Source organism: Meles meles, chromosome 9 (assembly GCF_922984935.1).
Source record: "Meles meles chromosome 9, mMelMel3.1 paternal haplotype, whole genome shotgun sequence".
Classification (NCBI taxonomy): Eukaryota; Metazoa; Chordata; class Mammalia; order Carnivora; family Mustelidae; genus Meles; species Meles meles.
The window spans coordinates 96,345,337-96,363,787 of record NC_060074.1 but is presented as its reverse complement, the minus strand read 5'-3'; the positions used below and the strand labels follow the sequence as shown (position 1 = coordinate 96,363,787).

General features: G+C 35.6%; 1 protein-coding gene and 1 pseudogene across 6 annotated transcripts in view; one reads left to right on the top strand and one right to left on the bottom strand.

Moving 5' to 3' along the window:
- Positions 1-18,451, bottom strand: part of ZRANB3 (zinc finger RANBP2-type containing 3) — a 317,775-nt gene that overhangs the window by 134,271 nt on the left and 165,053 nt on the right. For 4 of the 6 annotated variants that reach the window (XM_046019609.1, XM_046019610.1, XM_046019612.1 and 1 more), the window contains exons 4-6: positions 9,842-10,020; positions 4,440-4,671; positions 712-797 (exon numbers count right to left, since the gene is read on the bottom strand). In XM_046019609.1, coding sequence (XP_045875565.1) covers positions 712-797; positions 4,440-4,671; positions 9,842-10,020 — 497 coding nt within the window. Of the gene's footprint in view, positions 1-711; positions 798-4,439; positions 4,672-9,841; positions 10,021-18,451 lie in introns of those variants that run through there. The other 2 variants (XM_046019614.1, XM_046019615.1) reach the window with 2 other exon arrangements.
- On the top strand, positions 7,766-7,872 carry LOC123951186 (annotated as a pseudogene).

Sequence of the window (18,451 nt, the reverse complement as noted above, 5' to 3'; positions counted from 1 at the left end):
AATATTATGCTTCCATCAGAAAGGATGAGTACTCAACTTTCGTATCAACATGGACGGGACTGAAAATTATGCTGACTGAGATAAGTGAAGCACAGAGAGTCAATTATCAAATGGTTTCACTTACTTGTGGAGCATAAGGAATAAGGAGCATAAGGAATAGGAGCAGGAAAGGAAAAGTGAATTGGGGGAAATCGGAAGGAGAGACGAAGCATGAGAGACTGTGGACTCTGAGAAACAAAACTGAGGGTTTTGGAGGGGAGAAGGGTGGGGAGATGGGGTGAGCCTGGTGGTGAGTATTAAGGAGGGCAAGTATTGCATGGAGCACTGGGTGTTGTTCATAAACAATGAATTCTGGAACACTGAAAAAAAATTTTTTTAAAGATTTATTTATTTATTTGCGAGGGAGAGAGAGAGAGAGAGAGCAAGTGCACAAGCCCAAGGCGTTAGGGCAGAGAGAGAGAGAATAAGTCTCCCCTACTGAGCAGGGAGCCTCATCTGGGGCTCGATCCCAGGACCCTGGGATCATGACCTGAGCCCAAGGCAGACACTTAACCGACTGAACCACCCAGGAGCCCCACAAGATTTTTACTTGAAGAAATTATTCCATAGCTACAGGTTTGAAAAGCACTGGAGCCCAGAATGACTAATAAAACCCTTATGTTCACAGTAAATATGTAAGAATTAAAATTTATAGAAAATATTTTGTCATACCTGATATGTGCATTACAGTATCTTTTGGCATACTCGGTCCACGTTCCAAATTTTTGTGGAAAGAGAGCTTCAATCTGCATGAAAAGCTGTAACAATACAAGTGTTCTCAATATGTAGCAGTATTTTCAAGTAAATATTATTACTATGATAAATCTAGTTAAAAAAATGGCAAATTGTAAAGTCTCCGCCTTTTCCTCCATCCACCCATCTCTGCCATCCTATTCTTCAAGGGTAACTATTATACTTTTCTCTAGTATACATTTAAATATTTTGCATGCCTACATAGGGATATGTATATATTCTCTTTTATTCACATGAGGATGATATTATACATATAAAACTAGGATTCTGTCCCCTAAAATATGTCTTAGACATCATTAGAGTACATCTATTCTTACTTAGTTTTGAAAAGTACCTAAGCAATGGTATTACTATAATAAAGCACCATTTAAAGACTTATGGCACCCACTATTACACAGAAGTACTATAAGATATTTAAACAGTCTCTTGATCATGGCCATATAGGGTATTCCTAGCTTTTATACAATTATAAAAGTTAATAACTTCAGGTAAGTCTATGGGGGTGCATGTGTGCATTCATATATATGTAGGCGTAGGTATATGTATCTACATCTCATCTATCAATCATTTATCTATTTATCCATCCATCCACCCACCCACTCACCCACCCAGCAATCTGTATTTCCATCAGATGAGTCTGTAGGATATATTTTCAGAAATGAAATGAGAGGTTTAAAATATATGCTTTTTGAAGTTTGAAGGATGCTACTGTGCTATACTGTAAAAAGCAGGTCCCAGCAATAGCATCATGAAATCTTTTCATTTTTATAACTTGAGAGGTTGCACATAGTAGTGTCTCACTGTTATTTTAGTATAGTTTTTTTGACAGAGCTGCTTTAGAGAGAAACAATTCATATACCACTTTCATTATTCACACTTGTAAAGTGTACAATTCAATGGCTCTTAGTATAGTCACAAAATGCCTCAATCACCACTATCTAATTCTTAAATATTTTTATCACAACAGGAACTCCATACCCATCACTAGTCATTTCCCATTCTCCCTCTCCATCACTCTGGAAATCACTAATCTGATTCCTATTTCCATTACTTTGCCTTTTTGAATATTTCACATAAACAGAATCATGCAATATGTAGCCTCTGTGTCTGACTTCATTCACTTAGCATAATGGTTTGAAGGTTCACCCATGCTGTAGAATGTATCAGTATTTCATTCCTTTTTATAGTGGCATTTTCATTATCCATTCATTAGTTACGGACACTGGCTTCTTTCTCCTTTTGGATATTATAAATAATGCTACTATGAACATCTGTATATAGTATTTTTGTGAACGTATGTTTTCAGTTCTTTGTGTACAAACTTAAAAATGGAATTCTATATCTTTTGGTAACTCTATTTTTAACTTTTTAAGTAATTGCCAGTGTGTTTTCCAAGGACTGAAATTTATAGCTATATATGTCTCCATTAAAAAAGAAAAAAGATCTCAAAACAATTATCTAACTTTCCACCTAAAACACTGGGAAAGAAAGAGTACACAAAACGCAAAACAGACAGAAGGAATAACATAATAAAGACTAGAATGGAAATAAACAACATAGAGAATGGAAAAGCAACAGAAAAAATAATCAATGAACCCAAATAATTGGTTTTGGAAAGAGCAAGAAAATTGACAAAATTTTAGCTTAGACTAACCAAATTAAAAAAGGGACAGAGAAAAGACTCAAGTTGCCAAAGTCAGAAATAAAAGAGGGGACATTACTATCAACCTCATAGAAATACCAAGGATTATAAGGGAATATTATGAACAACTGTATGCTAATAATTTAGATACCTTAGATAAAGTGGAAAAAGACATAAAGTGTCAAAATGACTCAACAAGAAATATACAATCTGAATAGACATATATTCAGTGAAGAAACTGATTAGTTTAAAAACTATCCACAAAGAAAAACTCAGGCCCAGATGGCTTATCTACTAAATTCTACCAAACACTTAAAAAAGAAGTAATACCGGGGCACCTGGGTGGCTCAGTGGGTTAAAGCCTCTGCCTTTGGCTCGGGTCATGATCCCAGGGTCCTGGGATCGAGCCCCGCATCGGGCTCTCTGCTCCGCGGGGAGCCTGCTTCCTCCTCTCTCTCTGCCTGCCTCTCTGCCTACTGTGGTTTCTCTCTGTCAAATAAATAAAATATTAAAAAAAAAAAAAAGAAGTAATACCAATGTTTCACAAACTCCTCTTGGAAAAGGAAAGAATACTTCCCACTCACTCTGTGAAACCAGTATTGCCTTGTTACCAAAAACAAAGATAAAACAATAAAACTACAGATCACTCTTGTGAATATACACACAAAAATCATCAACAAGGGGCGCCTGGGTGGCTCAGTGGGTTAAGCCGCTGCCTTCGGCTCAGGTCGTGATCTCAGGGTCCTGGGATTGAGTCCCGCATCGGGCTCTCTGCTCGGCGGGGAGCCTGCTTCTATCTCTCTCTGCCTGTCTCTCTGCCTTGTTGTGATTTCTCTCTGTCAAATAAATAAACAAAATCTTAAAAAAAAAAAATCATCAACAAAATAGAGCAAAGTGAATTCAGAAACAAATAAAAAGAATGACATACAGTCAAGAGAGATTGATCATGGAATGTAAGGTTGGTTTAACATGTGAAAATGAATGAACATAATATACCCTATCAATAGCTATCTCCCACAGTTTGTTTACTAATCAGTAATAAAAATGGCTATTGTATGTTGAGTGTGTACCATGCTCCAGGGCACAGAGAAAGATACTTTCAAACAAGTATATCCTTTAACACTTAAAACCCTGCAAGACAAAAAGTATGTTTTTTTCTATGACTCAGTGTCCATTAACGGAAAGGGCTTCTCTAAGGTTACAGTGACCCTTACAGACTCATAAGAATTTCATCCACCATTTCTTCTTCCCAACCCTTTAACTACTCCATACTCTACATAGCTCTTAGAGTGAGACTTTGTGCTCAGTGTGGAGCCCTAAGCAGGGCTCATCCCACAAACCTGAAATCATGACCTGAGCCAATACCAAGAGTCCAATGCTTACCGGACTGAGCCACCCAGGTACCCCTCAAACATGCATCTTGAAGTAAAGGGGAAACAGAAAGAAGTTCTGTAATGCAAGTGCTAAGATACAAAATGGATTAAATTCCAATCCTAAGGAGCTTATAATGTCAAAGAAACTGGATAAATGAAGACTAAGAGCGTATGAGAATCACAAGAAAACAAATGTGATTAATATTACACATGTATACTAAATATGAAAACCTTATACTGAAAGTAAAAACTACTTTTCTTGGGGTGCCTGGGTGGCTCAGTGGGTTAAAGCCTCTGCCTTCAGCTCAGATCATGATCCCAGGGTCCTGGGATCGAGCCCCACATCGGGCTCTCTGCTCTCTGCTTCCTCCTCTCTCTCGCTGTCTGCCTCTCTGCCTAGCTGTGATTTCTGTCAAATAAATAAAATATTAAAACAAAAACAAAAAACAAACAAAAAGAAAACTACTTTTCTTATACATGCACAAGCACAGGTAAGGTTCACATGTAAACAGAGAAAACAATCATAGTAAAAGATGTATTTAATCATTAATAACCATCTAGAAATTCCCAGTGATTTTGGGGGGGTGGGTGAGAGATTCTTTTTTTAAGCCAAAATTTAAGGATTTTAATACCTCTTCAGGTCGTCCCAAAGCTGGAGTTCCTGTAAGAAGAATGGCTCGTTTGGCTTTCTGTACTATTGGCAATAGAATCTTGCTGCGGGCTGCATTCCTGGACTTCATGTAGTGTGATTCATCCACTATAACTACTTTGAACTTCTGAGTATTCAATGCATCTATCAGAGTCTCTGCATCTGTGGTTAAAAGACCATAACCCAGAACTGTCACTTTGCCAGTCGATATTCTCCTAGAAAGAAAAAAATATCTATGTAATTTAAAAATATTAATCAAGTAATCAAGTTATCAGAACACAACTCTTTGGGAGAAGGAAAATAAAGAAAATAAGGGGAAAAGTAAAAGAGATGGTATTACACTGCTAAAACTAAAATTCTCTTAAGATTTGACAGTTTTCAGGTATGATTAACCAGAATCTAAAATTTAAAGTTTTGGTTAACCAAAACTAAATATTGGTTAAATGCTCTTTGGAAGAGTTTGACATCCACAAAGCCACATTTTACTAGGATAAGGACATTATTCTCTAAGAATATTTATTTCTAGAATCATGGATAAAAGGGATACTTAAATATTAGCTGACCATTCATTGAAGGCTTCCCACAAAGAGGATAGCAGTATTTTTCAAGCCTAGTGCTACTGGAATTTTGAAGACAATACTTAGTATTGCAGGGCTGTCCAGCGCACTGCAAGGCATTTCGTATTCCTGGACTGTCACATTAAAGGCCAGCAGAGTGCTTGAAATTGTGACAACAAAATTCACTCGCTGAGGGGTGATCCAAAGCATGGGAATGAGGAGAGGAGGATACAACTTTATGCAAACAAACATTGGCCTAAAGAGACTGCTCATATTTTGAACTACTTAATTATTCCATATATCTATAGTATTTTTTCTCAGACTGTAATGAAACTATTCATGTACATATTTATCTCCTTTGTTACCTCATAAAACTGATGAGACAAAGAATGTGTCTTACTCGTCTTTGTATATATAGTGCTAGGCTCCTAATCAGTTTGTAGAATGAAATAACTAGATAAATAAATGCATTAATAATAAAACACATTACGTTTGGATTTTCTGTATCACCAGTAAAAATATAAAGGCTAGAGTCAATCTTCTGCAGTTCTGTACCCTTTAAGAGAAATGGCAGAGCTCCTAAATAGTACACCATAACAATATAACAATTGCATTCAAAAATTTTTAAATTTATTTATTTTTAAAATTTTAATTCCAGTGTAGTTCACATACAGTGTTATATTAGTTTCAGGTATACAATATAGTGATTCAACAAGTAACCATCAAGGTACGAGTACTCTTAATCACCATCACTTATTTCATTCATCCACTCCAACCTACCTCCCCTCTGATAAGCTTCTGTTTTTTCTCTACAGGTAAGAGTCCATTTCTTGGTTTGTCTCCTTTTTCTCTCTTTGTTCATTTGTTTTGTTTCTTAAATATCACATACAAGTGAGATCACTGATACTTGTCTTTCTCTGATTGGCTTATTTCACTTAGTATTATAATCTATAACACTGCAGGTTGGTATAAATGCAAGATTTCATTCTTTTTTATAGCGAAACAGTATCCCATTGTATGTGCACATATATATATACACCACACCTTCTTCATCCATTCATCCATCAGTTGGCACTTGGGCTGATTCCATAATTTGGGTATTGTAAATAATCCTGCAATAAACTAGGAGTGCATATATCCTTTAGAATTAGTGTTTTCATATTCTTAGGGGAAATACCCAGTAGTGCAATCATATGGTAGTTCTATTTTTTTTTATTTATTTAAATTCAACTTAGTTAACATATAGTATTGGTTTTAGGAATAGACTTTATTGATTTATCACTTATATATAACACCCAGGGCTCCTCCAAAAAGTGTCCTCTTTAATGCCTATTATCTATTTATCACATCCTCCCAACTATCTCCCCTCCTTCAAGCCTCAGTTTCTTCTCTGTATTTAAGAGTCTTTTATGGTTTGCTCCTTAATCTGTTCTCTTATTTTGTTTTTCCTTCCCTTCCTCCATGGTCATATGTCCTGTTCCTTAAGTTCCACATATGAGCGAAATCATACAGTATTTTTTCCTCTGACTCATTTTGCTTACCATAATATACTCTAGTTCTTGCTACGTTATTGCAAATGGCAACATTTCATTCTTTTAGATTGCTGAGTAATATTCTAGTGTTTATACATACCACATCCTCTTTATCCTTTCATCAGTCAATGGACATTTGGGCTCTTTCCATAATTTGGATATTTTTGATAGTGCTATTGTAAAGTTAGGGTGCATGTGCTCCTTTCAATTAGCATTTTCATATCCTTGGATAAATCCCTAGTAGTGCAATTGCTGGGTTGTAGGGTAATTCTGTCTTTAACCTTTTGAGGAACCTCCATACTGCTTTCCAGAATGGTTACACCAGTTTTCATTCTCACCAACAGTACAAAAGTGTTCCCCTGTCTCTGCATCTTCACCAACATCTGTTATTTCCTGAGTTGTTTATTTTAGCCATTCTGACAGGTGTGAGGGTGGTATCTCATTGTGGTTTTGATTTGTATTTTCCTGATGGCGAGTGATGTTGAGCATTTTTTCATGTGTCTATTAGCCATCTGGATGTTTTCTATGGAAAAGTGTCTATTCATGTCTTCTACCCAATTCTTAACTGCCAATTATTTGTTTTTTTGGGTACTGAGTTTGGTAAGTTCTTTAGAGATTTTAGATACTAGGCCTTTATCAGATATGTCATTTGCAAATATCTTTTTCCGTTCCATCAGTTGTCTTTTAGTTTTTTTAATTGTTTCCTTTGCTCTACAGAAGTTTTTACTCTTTTGCTGTGCAGAGCTATTTATAAAACCAGCTGAACCAGTACTATAGTGAAAAACAGTGGTGAGAGTGTACATCCCTGCTGAATTCCTAACCTTAGGGGCAAATCTCTCACTTTTTTCCCACTGAGGATGATATTACCTGTGGGTCTTTTGTATATGGACTTTATGATCCTGAGGTAGTTCCTTCTATCCCTACTCTCTTGAGGATTTTTATCAAGAAAGGATGCTATATTTTGTCGAGTACTTTTTCTGCACCTATTGAGAAGACATACGGTTCTTATTCTTTATTAATATAATCCCATTGATTGATTTGCGGATATTGAACCACCTATGCAGCCTAGAAATAAATCACCCTTGATTATGGTGAATATGTACTGTTGGATTCAGTTAGCTCGTATCTTGTTGAGAATTTTTGCATCCATGCTCATCAGGGATACTGGTCTGTAATTCTCCTTTTTAGTGGGGTCTTTGTCTTGTTTGAGATCAAGGTGCGTCTACGGCCATACCACCCTGAACGCGCCCGATCTCGTCTGATCTCGGAAGCTAAGCAGGGTCGGGCCTGGTTAGTACTTGGATGGGAGATCAAGGTGACGCTGGCCTCATTTAATGAGTTTGGAGGTTTCCCTCCATTTCTATTTTTTGGAACAGCTTCGGAAGCATAGGAATTAATTCTTTAAATGTTTGGTAGAATTCCCAGGGAAGCCATCCAGCCGTGGACTCTTGTTTGTTGGGAGATTTCTGATTACTGATTCAATTTCTTTCCTGGTTAAGAGTCTATTCAAATTTTCTATTTCTTCCTGCTTCAGTTTTGGCAGTTTTTATGTTTCTCGGAATGTGTCCATATCTTGCAGATTACTCAATTTTTTGGCATATAATTGCTTGCAATAGTCTCTTATAATTGTTTCTATTTCTGAGGTTTGCTTGTGATCTCTCTTCTTTCATTCGTGTTTTTTTTTATTTGGGTCCACTCTCTTTTCTTTTTGATAACTCTGGGTAGGTGTTTCTCAATTTTGTTAATTCTTTCAAAGAACCAGCTTCTATTTTCATTGATCTGTTCTACTGTTTTTTTAAAATTTCTATACCATTTATTTATGTTCTAATCTTTATTATTTCCCTTAATTATTTCCCCCAGCATTATTTGCTGTTCTTTTTCCATCTCCTTTAAATGTAAGGTTAGGTTGTGTATTTGAGGCTTTTCTTGCATCTTGAGCAAGACATGTATTGCTATATACTTCCCTCTTAGGACTGCCTTTGCTGATCCCAAAGATTTTGGACTGTCATGTTTTCATTTTTATTTGCTTCCATGTATTTTTAAATTTTTCCTTTAATTTCCTGGTTAACCCATTCATTCTTTAGTAGGATGTACTTTAACCTTCATATATATGTGGTCTTTGCAAATTTTTTCTTGTGGTCAAAAAGTTTCATAGCATTGTCGTCTGAAATACCATGTTTATGATCTCAATTTTTTTATACCCACTAAGGCCTGAGCTGTGACCCAATATGTGATCTGTCCTGGAGAATGTTCCATGTGCACGGAAAAAGAATGTGTATTCTGCTGCTTTAGGATGAATGCTCTGAATATGTCTGTTAAGTCCATCTGGTCCAGTGTGTCATTCAAAGCCCTTGTTTACTTACTGGTTTTCTGCTTAGATGATCTATCTGTCGCTTTCAGTGCTGTGTTAAAGTCCTCTACTATTATTATATTATCAATGAGTTTAAGTTTGTTATTAACTGATTTTATAACTGGCTGCACTAAGTTGGGGGCAAAAATATTTACAATTGTTAGATCTTCTTGTTGGATAGACCCCTGTATTATGTGATACAGTGTCCTTCTTCATCTCTTGTTACAGTAATTGGTTTAAAATCTAATTTGTCTGATATGAGTGGCTACTCCTGCTTTCTTTTGATGTCCATTAGTATGGTAGATGGTTCTCCATCCCCTCACTTTCCATCTAGAGGTGTCTTATGTCTAAAATGAGTGTCTTGTAAGCAGCATATCAATGGTCATGTTTTTTTAATCACTCTGATACCCTATGTGTTCTTATTGGAGCATTAAGTCCATTTAAATTCAGAGTAGTTATTAGAGATATGAATTTAATGCCATCATATTATATAAAATTATGAGTTATATATAAACCTTGCGTATTAACCAAGAACTTGGAAGGCAAAATCTGCCATTGCTGCAGACAATAAAAACTCACAAGCTTCATATTAATTTTCAACCCCCAAATTGCCAGTTTTAAGTATATTTAAAGCACATATGAAATAGATATATTACACAAATCTTCAAAAGTATGTATATTTCTGTTTACTTTTAAATTATATCCTAAAGGAATTTAACATCAAATATACTGTTGGGTTTTAGATAAATAATTCATTTAAAAATCTTTCATAATTTAATTATCATCATTATTAAATTACATTTAAAAATATAAAATAAAATTCTCCACACTATTCTCTTATTTCTAAATTATGACTTACATGTTATACTTTATTCCAAACATCAGTATATAATAAATACATGCAAGGCTTTTTTTACCCGCTTAATGATCAAAAAGTTATTCTTACCCCACATCAGTTTTATTCTGAATAACATTGATACCTTCTGGACCCAGCTCTGGGATCCATTTCTCTATTTCTTCTGCCCAAGGATATCTCAGAGATGAAGGGACCACTATTAAAAGAGGCCATTCTTCCTTATAGAAGTAAGCAATTGCTATTGCCTGGATTGTCTTTCCTAGACCCATCTAAAATAAAAAATAAATTTAAAAATACATAAATACTTAAGTAAATAAATAAATGCTGAAATATTCTTAATGAAAATATTAATCAAATATTTACTTAAGAGTATTACCATCAAAATAATTTTCTAATGTAAAATTAATTGAATCACACAGTTAATAAAAAGCACAAGATTATGATGATCTTTAAAATTCATGAAGCAAACTATGTTATTTTCTAACCATTTGTGACTGGACTTAGAGACAAAATAACCTGTTATTTAAAATATTAGTTATACTGAATTTATATAACTTAATTTTATAAAGATGTATATGACCATTTCTAAGTTCGTATCTTAGAGAGAACAAGGATAAATACCTTACCTATACATCACAATATCATGTTACTTTAAAGCTAGAGTAAGCCCTACATCATGCACATTTTACAAAAGAAAGAAGCATAGAGTGGTTAAATTCTCTATTCAACCTAACAGTTAACTGAATGCAAAACTATTGTGAGAGCCGAGGTCTCTGGTGTCTTCCCACTTAATTGTTTTCACGCTTATATCATAATGTCCCATTTCTAAGCATTACCCATTTAAAAAGTAGTTACTAAATGAATGTTTTTAGTGGTTTTGTTCTTCACAGCCAGAATCTGAAGGCGACCCAAACATTCTTCAACTGGTACATGGATAAAAACTGGGGTATATCCATGTAATAGAATACTATTTATCAACGAAAAGGGAGCAAACTATTGCTATATACAACAACACGAGTGAAACCCGTCATTTTGCTAAATGAAAGAAGTCAAACTCAAAAGCCACATACCATATGATTCCATGTTTATGTTATACAGAAAACACATCAGAGTCAAGGAGTGGGAGGAGAGCAGCAAGAAGGAACTTTTGGGATGATGGGGCTGCTTTGTATTTTGATTGTGATGACAGTTACATGTCTGTACGCATTTGTCAAGTTATAGAATTGCTCATTTTTAAAAAAAGATTTTATTTATTTATTTGACAGAGATTATAAGGAGGCAGAGAGGCAGGCGGGGGTGGGGGGCAAGCTCCCAGCCAAGCAGAGAGCCCGATGCAGGGCTTGATCCCAGGACCCTGAGATCATGACCTGAGCCGAAGGCAAAGGCTTTAACCTACTGAGCCACCCAGGTGCCCTGAGAATTGCTCATTTTTAAAATAAATTAACCTAAGAGAGTGATTGCACCTCAAAACACAGACTTTAAAAAAAAGGTAGTTATTTTTGTGGACATAAGAAAAAGAAAGACTAAAAGATGTAAGTACTCCTAACTTGATGTTTCAAAGAGAAAAAAGATATAGATACCTAAAACAGTTAATTTAAAATGAGTTTTAAATGCTGAGCAAAATTAAAGAAAAGACAAATAGGAAGTTTGGGGTTTTAGCAAGTCTCTACTAAGAAAATCTTGTTTTACATATTTTTTGTTAAACTACATTGTTAATAAACAATGACAAAAGAAATCCTAGAATATTCAAGCAAGTTAACATTTATATCTGTCACACTCAGAAAGAGAAAACTAGTGTGAGTTACTTAGGAAGATGTTCTTTTGATTGGAATAAAGACCGTCAAATGGAGACAAGGTAAATGAAATGTAGGAAGTGACTTTATTTCTGACCTGGTGTTCAGTAAGTACTCAGATATTTGAATCCATGAGTGAATTAATGAGTAAATAACGATCAAGGTCATTAAATTCTGTGGGACAGGCAAAACCCAGGCCCAGAAAAAATAGGAAGGAATACTGAAAAGGTTTTAGTGCAAAAGCAGTATTATTAACCAACATTTCAAAGCTCTGAGGCAAATCACATTCAAAAATAGAATCAAAGCAGGGGCGTTTGGGTAGCTGGGTGATTCAGTCAGTTTAGCATCTGACTGTTGATTTTAGCTCAGGTCATGATCTCAGGGTTGTAAGAGTGAGCCCCGAGTTGGGCTCTGTGCTGGGTGTGGAGCCTGCTTAAGATCTTCTCTCCCTCTACCCCCCCCCCAAAAAGAGTCAATGCTAAATCTAAAACCTTTAATGTATACAAATAACCTAAGTGTCCATCAGTGGTTGGACTGATAAAGAAGTCACTTATTTATAAACAATGGAATATTATTTAACAAAAAAGGAAATCCTGCCATTTGGCACAACCTGAATGGAGTGCGAAGACATTATGCTAAGTGAAATAAGCCTGACAGAGAACAACAGATACTGCATGGTATCATGTATACATAGAATCTTTGGACAAAAAAGAAAAAAAGTACCAAACTCACAGTAACAGGGAGCAAAAAAAAGTGGTTACGGGGCTAAGGGATAGGGAGAATAGGGAGAGGTTGGTAAAAGGGTACAAACTTTCAGCTATAAGATGAATAAGGTCTGAGGACCTGATGGAAAGTATTGTGACTACTGTTGATAACACAGTGTTGCATGATTGAAGTTTGGTGGGATGGTGGTACTAGGATGTTCTCAACAAAACAAAACGAAATAAAATGAAAAACCCATAAAAGTATAAGATATGTGAGATGACTGGTGTGTTAAATACAGGGGGAAATCCCTTCACACTGTACACATGTGTCAGGTCAACATGATGTGTACTTTCTAGGTCTTGAAATTTGTTTTTCTGCTATACCTCAATAAGCCTAAAATTATGAAAAATACTGGATATGTAAGTTTTTAATATTGAAACAAGATCCATTTGCAGATAAAAATCGTTTCCTATCTAGGGTCTGAAGAATAGAATTCTGGTTAAATTAGGCAGGGCTTGGTAACCAGGTAAGGTAACTTAGGAATATAGACACACACACACACACACACACACACACACACAGCCTACATACTTTATTACAAAATTAAATCATTTTACAGCCTAATATTCTGTATCTCTTTCTAAGGAAAAGCATATAACACCAAACTTTAGGCCGACACAGCCAAATTAAAGATTTATCTGATAATAGACCTAACCCTAAGAGAAATAAATATACATAACTTAGTTCTATAAAACCAAACCTAAGAGCAATTATGTACCAACATCTGATATAATGACTGGTATATTTTCTTGTCCTCAAAAGCCCACCAATCCTCATAGCTAAACCCAGTTAAACATCACTAGATCTGGCACCAATATGATTCCAAGGCAGCTGGAATTCATAAATTACAGATGTTTCCTAGCTTGCTTATACCCAACAACTATGATAAAGGAGCACAATTCCAGGAACCGAGCCATGGTCAATTCTACGTCTGTAGACTATAACACCAAGTAACTCTCTGCCATAGCTATGATTACCTGGCTTTGCTTCCTGCAACAGGTTCATAGATCATTTTCTTCACTTCTGTTTCTCTGGAAATAGGGATGTGTTTGATACCCTTATTTTCTGGAAAGTAGAAGTCTTTGCGCCTCAGATTCTATCACCAGATCCTCATCTTTTGCTAGCTGCTAAGTTTACTTGGTGCCTGTCTACCTAGAGTATTGTGTACTTTATGTAGTAGAACTAACAGTGTTCTCTGTGGTAACCTGCCAGTCACCTTAATTAAATTTCCTATTATTGTTTGCTACTGATATCAGGGACACAGGTCTTCAACAGGGATACATGGAAGTAAGAACTGAAATAACAGGTAGGAAAAAAGTTGGGGAAAGAGAAGTTATGGATTGAGAAAAGAAGAGAGCGGGAACTGGCATAAATACAGGAAAGAATAAGAATAATCAAGATCTGCTGGGGGCGCCTGGGTGGCTCAGTGGGTTAAAGCCTCTGCCTTTGGCTCAGGTCATGATCCCAGGGTCCTGGAATCAAGCCCAGCATCAGGCTCTCTTCTCAGCAGGAAGCCTGCTTCTCTTCCTCTCTCTCTCTGCCTACTTGTGATCTCTGTCAAATAAATAAATAAAATCTTAAAAAAAAAAATCTGCTGAAAAGCAAATCTTATTAGAAGTTTGAATTTATTTTTATCTTCTAGTTCCCTAAACCTGCTTTCTTGTATATCTGCTATATTACACCAAATGACTAAGTATTTAATTCCAGATATGTCATTTTTCAGCTCTAAAATAAGTATTAGAATCTTTTGAAATATATTTTTAGATTCTTTTTAGTAGATTAAATTCTCTATGAAGTTTTTTATCTGTTCACTTCTGTTGTTCACTCCTTGATTCTCTTGAATAAAAAAATCATTGTTTTTGAAATCTCTTTCTGATAACACCAAAATCTGATCAACTATGAACTCTATTACCTAATTTTCCTTCTGGTACTGTTTCTCAGCATCCCTTATGTTATACTTCTAATTGGATTCCAGAAAATGATTGGTGAAGAAATTATAGAAGCTTTGGATGATATCTTCCCCTGTATGGAAATTAGGTTAAGTTTTATTTTGGCATGCAAACTGAGTAATAGCAGATACTTCATTCTCTTTAAGTGTTGGTTTTAGGCTTTTTATGAGCAAGTTTATTTCAGATTTGCCCTTATTACTAGGGTATGGTCTTTGCTACTAGAGGGTGTACTTCTGGAGGTCACTAAAGGTCCAGGCAGGGTATTTACCAAGATTCTTCTCCCTCAACAAAAGGCAGTTCTGATCTGTGTCCTTGGCATCATAATAATGCTAAAATCTCTGCCTTGTTCTTTCTCCTCCAACTACAAATTTCTGCTGGGCTTTTTGGAGCTGCATCCTGTGCATGAACACTTTAAGAGACAGCCAATAATGTGAGTGTAATATCTATGCAGATTTCATTGGTCTTTCTCTCAAATTACCTTCCCTCTGGGATTTTTCTCTTCATTTCCCAATGGTACAATGCAGATTTGATAGCAAGACAGAGTATTCTCTGATACAAACAGGTTTAAGCAGCCTGTTTCAAATATGTGGCCCATGGCTTCAAGAAGAGAAAGAATTGAAGATACAGTGATGAATCTAGGCAGCTGAAGAAAAAGTCAATTTGGGGGAGCTATCAATGTACTATTTCACTAAGTTTAGGACATTCTAAATATTTTTATTGTTCCCAGCAATGTTATCATGATTTTTTAATAACATAAAACATTATGACTGCCTTTTAAGAACTAAACTATTAAATTTTAAAAAGTAAGTATCAATTAAGAAATAAGGAACTATTTTAAAAAGAAAGAAAGGTTCCCAAGCCAACAAGTCTTAAGTATAAGAAATGGAAGGATTAATTTAGCTAAGAAGGTAATGTGTTGAATACAAGAATAAACAATGGGAGCAAAGCAAAGGGTGCGGTAAAGTGTCTGATTCCATGTTTTAATGTTTGAATGTTGACAGCTTTTTTTTTCTTCAATATTTTTATTTTATTTATCAGAGAGAAGGAGAGAGAGAGAGCACACAGGCAGGCAGAGGTGGAGAGAGAAGCAGGCTCCCTGCCGAGCAAGGAGACCATGCGGGACTCGATCCCAGGACCCTGGGATCATGACCCGAGCCGAAGGCAGCGGCTTAACCCACTGAGCCATCCAGGCGTCCCAAATGTTGACAGCTTTTAAGCCCCATTAGTCCGCCCTACCTTCTTGCCCTAAATCCAGGCAAGCTGATAAGCAAATGTGGGCATTACTTTCTTTAACATCAGAGGGAAATTCAAAACGATAAAACCACAGCCCTCATGGTGAAAACCATGATCTTAGGCCAACTCCATGAATCCAACAAAAATCCCAGTCAGTCTCCTTTCCTTGTTCACAGAACATCCTCAAATAAAACATGATTCAAATTAAAAGTATATGGCTAAAATCCCATTAAAGAAAGAGGGTATCACATAATACGGGAAAACTGAGTTCTAGATAAAATTTGTAAATGGGAAAATAATTGCTAGGACAATATTTTTACTATGCATATATTATATGTATTTATATATGTATATATGTATTTTTAAAATATATACATATAAATTTTTAAAAATACACTTGAATTTCAAGTATTTTTCCAAAAAATTAGAACAGCATAAGTTAGAAAACCAAAAACACACTCAAATAATGTAGGTATATAGAAGTAACTATACTCAATAGGTGGTTCAAAACCTTTGGCTCTCACTATAAAAGAATTTGTTAAAGTAAAACGGTCTAGTGTTTCAAAATGATTAAGTCTAAGTCAATTATTAAGAACTAAAAGCACAACTCAATAATGGTACCACCATCTAGGTACTACATAAGAAGAATTAAATAGAAAAAAAAAGAATTAAATAGAATACTTTAACTTCAAAAGTTTATTTTATCAATGTACTCAAAATAATAAATCACTATTTTATTTAGGAGAATAATTTTGGATTTTCTAAATGTCTTATTCCCAAACTACTAAGAGCAATCAAACAATGATTTTAACTCACACAGAGAATTCCATTTTCAATTTTTTTTTTGAAATTTACACAACAAATGAATAAATCAGAAAATGCCTTCTGACTGAGAATTTTGTTTGACTAGAAGTTTCCAATGAAAAAAAAATTTTTTTGGAAGTTTCCAAAAACTTTTTTAAAGTTATAAGCAATTTGCATTTTTAGGATAAGGTTTATCTTTAGAGTAGGTTATCAGTTTGTTATAGATGAGATTCCATTAAAAAAGACTTGTAGATATGCAGACTTTAAATCTTAATGACACACTGAATTGAGTAAAGAAACCCACATATAGAAATGTCAGACTGAAATCCTGTATTCGATTATTTATCACTGTAGGTATGGTTTAGGAGAACTATTCCCATATCCTTGTAGATTAAATTATATAGGCATACGTCATTTTACTACACTTCATTTTTACAATTTGCAAATAGTGTTTTTTCTTTTTTAAAATAGGAAGTTTCTGGAAACTACATTAAACAAATCTACTGGTACCATTTTTCAAACTTCATGTATCTGTGTCACACTTCCTTAATTCCTGCAATATTTCAAACTTTTTTATTATAATTATATTTGATTACATGATCTATGATCAGGGATCTTTCACATTACTATTTTAATTGTTTTGAGGCACCACAAACTGCACTGATATAAGATGGCAAACTTAAATAAATATTGTGTGTGTCCTGACTATTCCATTGACAAGCTGTTCCCTCATCTCCCTCCCTCTCCTTAGACCTCTCTATTTCCTGAGACACAACAATATTGAAATTAGGCCAGTTAACAATCCTACCACGGCCTCTAAGTGTTCATGTGAAAGGCAGAGTTGCATGTCTCTCACTTTAACTCAAAAGCTAGAAATGACTAAGTTTAGTGAGGAAGGTATGTCAAAAGCTGAGAAAGGCCAAAAAAAAAAAAAAAAAAAAAAGAAAGAAAGCTGGGCCTCTTGTACCAGTTAGCCAAGTAGTTGTGGAACATTCTTGAAAGAAATTAAAAGTGCTCTTTCAGGGAACACACAAATAATAAAAGAGCAAAAGAGCCTTATTACTGATGTGGAGAAGGTTTCAATAGTCTGGATTGAAGAGCAAGCCAGCCACAACACTCCCTTAACCAAAGCCTAATTCAGAGCAAGGCCCTAACTCTCTTCAATTCTGTGAAGGCTGAGAGGTGAGGAAGCTGCAGGAAAGTCTGAAGCTAGCAGATGCTGGTTCAAAAACTGTCTTCAGAACATAAAAGTGCAAGGGGAAACCACAAGTGCTCATGTAGAACCTGCAACAAGTTCTGCAGAAGATCTAGCTAAGAGCATTAATGAAGGGGCCTATATTCAACAACAGATTTTCAGTGTAAATAAAACAGCCTTCTGTTGAAGAAGATGCCACCTAGGACTTCATAGCTAGAGAGGAGAAGTCTATGACTGGCTTGAAAGCTTTAAAGGATAGGCTGACTCTCTGGGTAGGGGCTAATATGGCCGGTGACTTTAAGTTGAATCCACTACTCATTTACATTTCAAAAATCCTAGGGCCTTTAAGAATTATGCTTAATCTACTCTGCCTGTGTTCTGCAAATGGAACAGAAAAGCCTGGATGATAGCACATCTGATTACCACATGGTTAGCTGGCTATTTTAAGCCCACTCTTGAGACCTACTGCTCAGAGAAAGAGATGCAGCTCAAATTATCACCGCTCATTGACCATGCAGCTGCCCCCCCACCCCGAGCTCTGATGGAAAGAAATGTACAATGAGATGAAAGTTGTTTTCTTGTCTACTAATACACCATCCATCCTGCAGCCTATGGATCAAAAAGCAATTCTGACACTGAAGTCTAATTATTTAAAAAATACATTTATGGGCACCTGGGTGGCTCAGTTGGTTAAGCAAAAGCCTTCGGCTCAGGTCATGATCCTGGAGCCCCACATCAGGCTCCTTGCTCAGTGGGGAGTCTATTTCTCCCTCTGACCTCTCCCCTCTCATGCTCTCTCTCTCAAGTGAATAAATAAATAATCTTAAAAAAATACATTTTGTAAGGATACAACTGCCGTAGTGATTCCTCTGATGAATCTGAGCAGTCAGCTGAAAACATTCTAGAGCGTATTCACCATTCTAGATGACATTAAGAACATTCATCATGATTCACGGGAAGT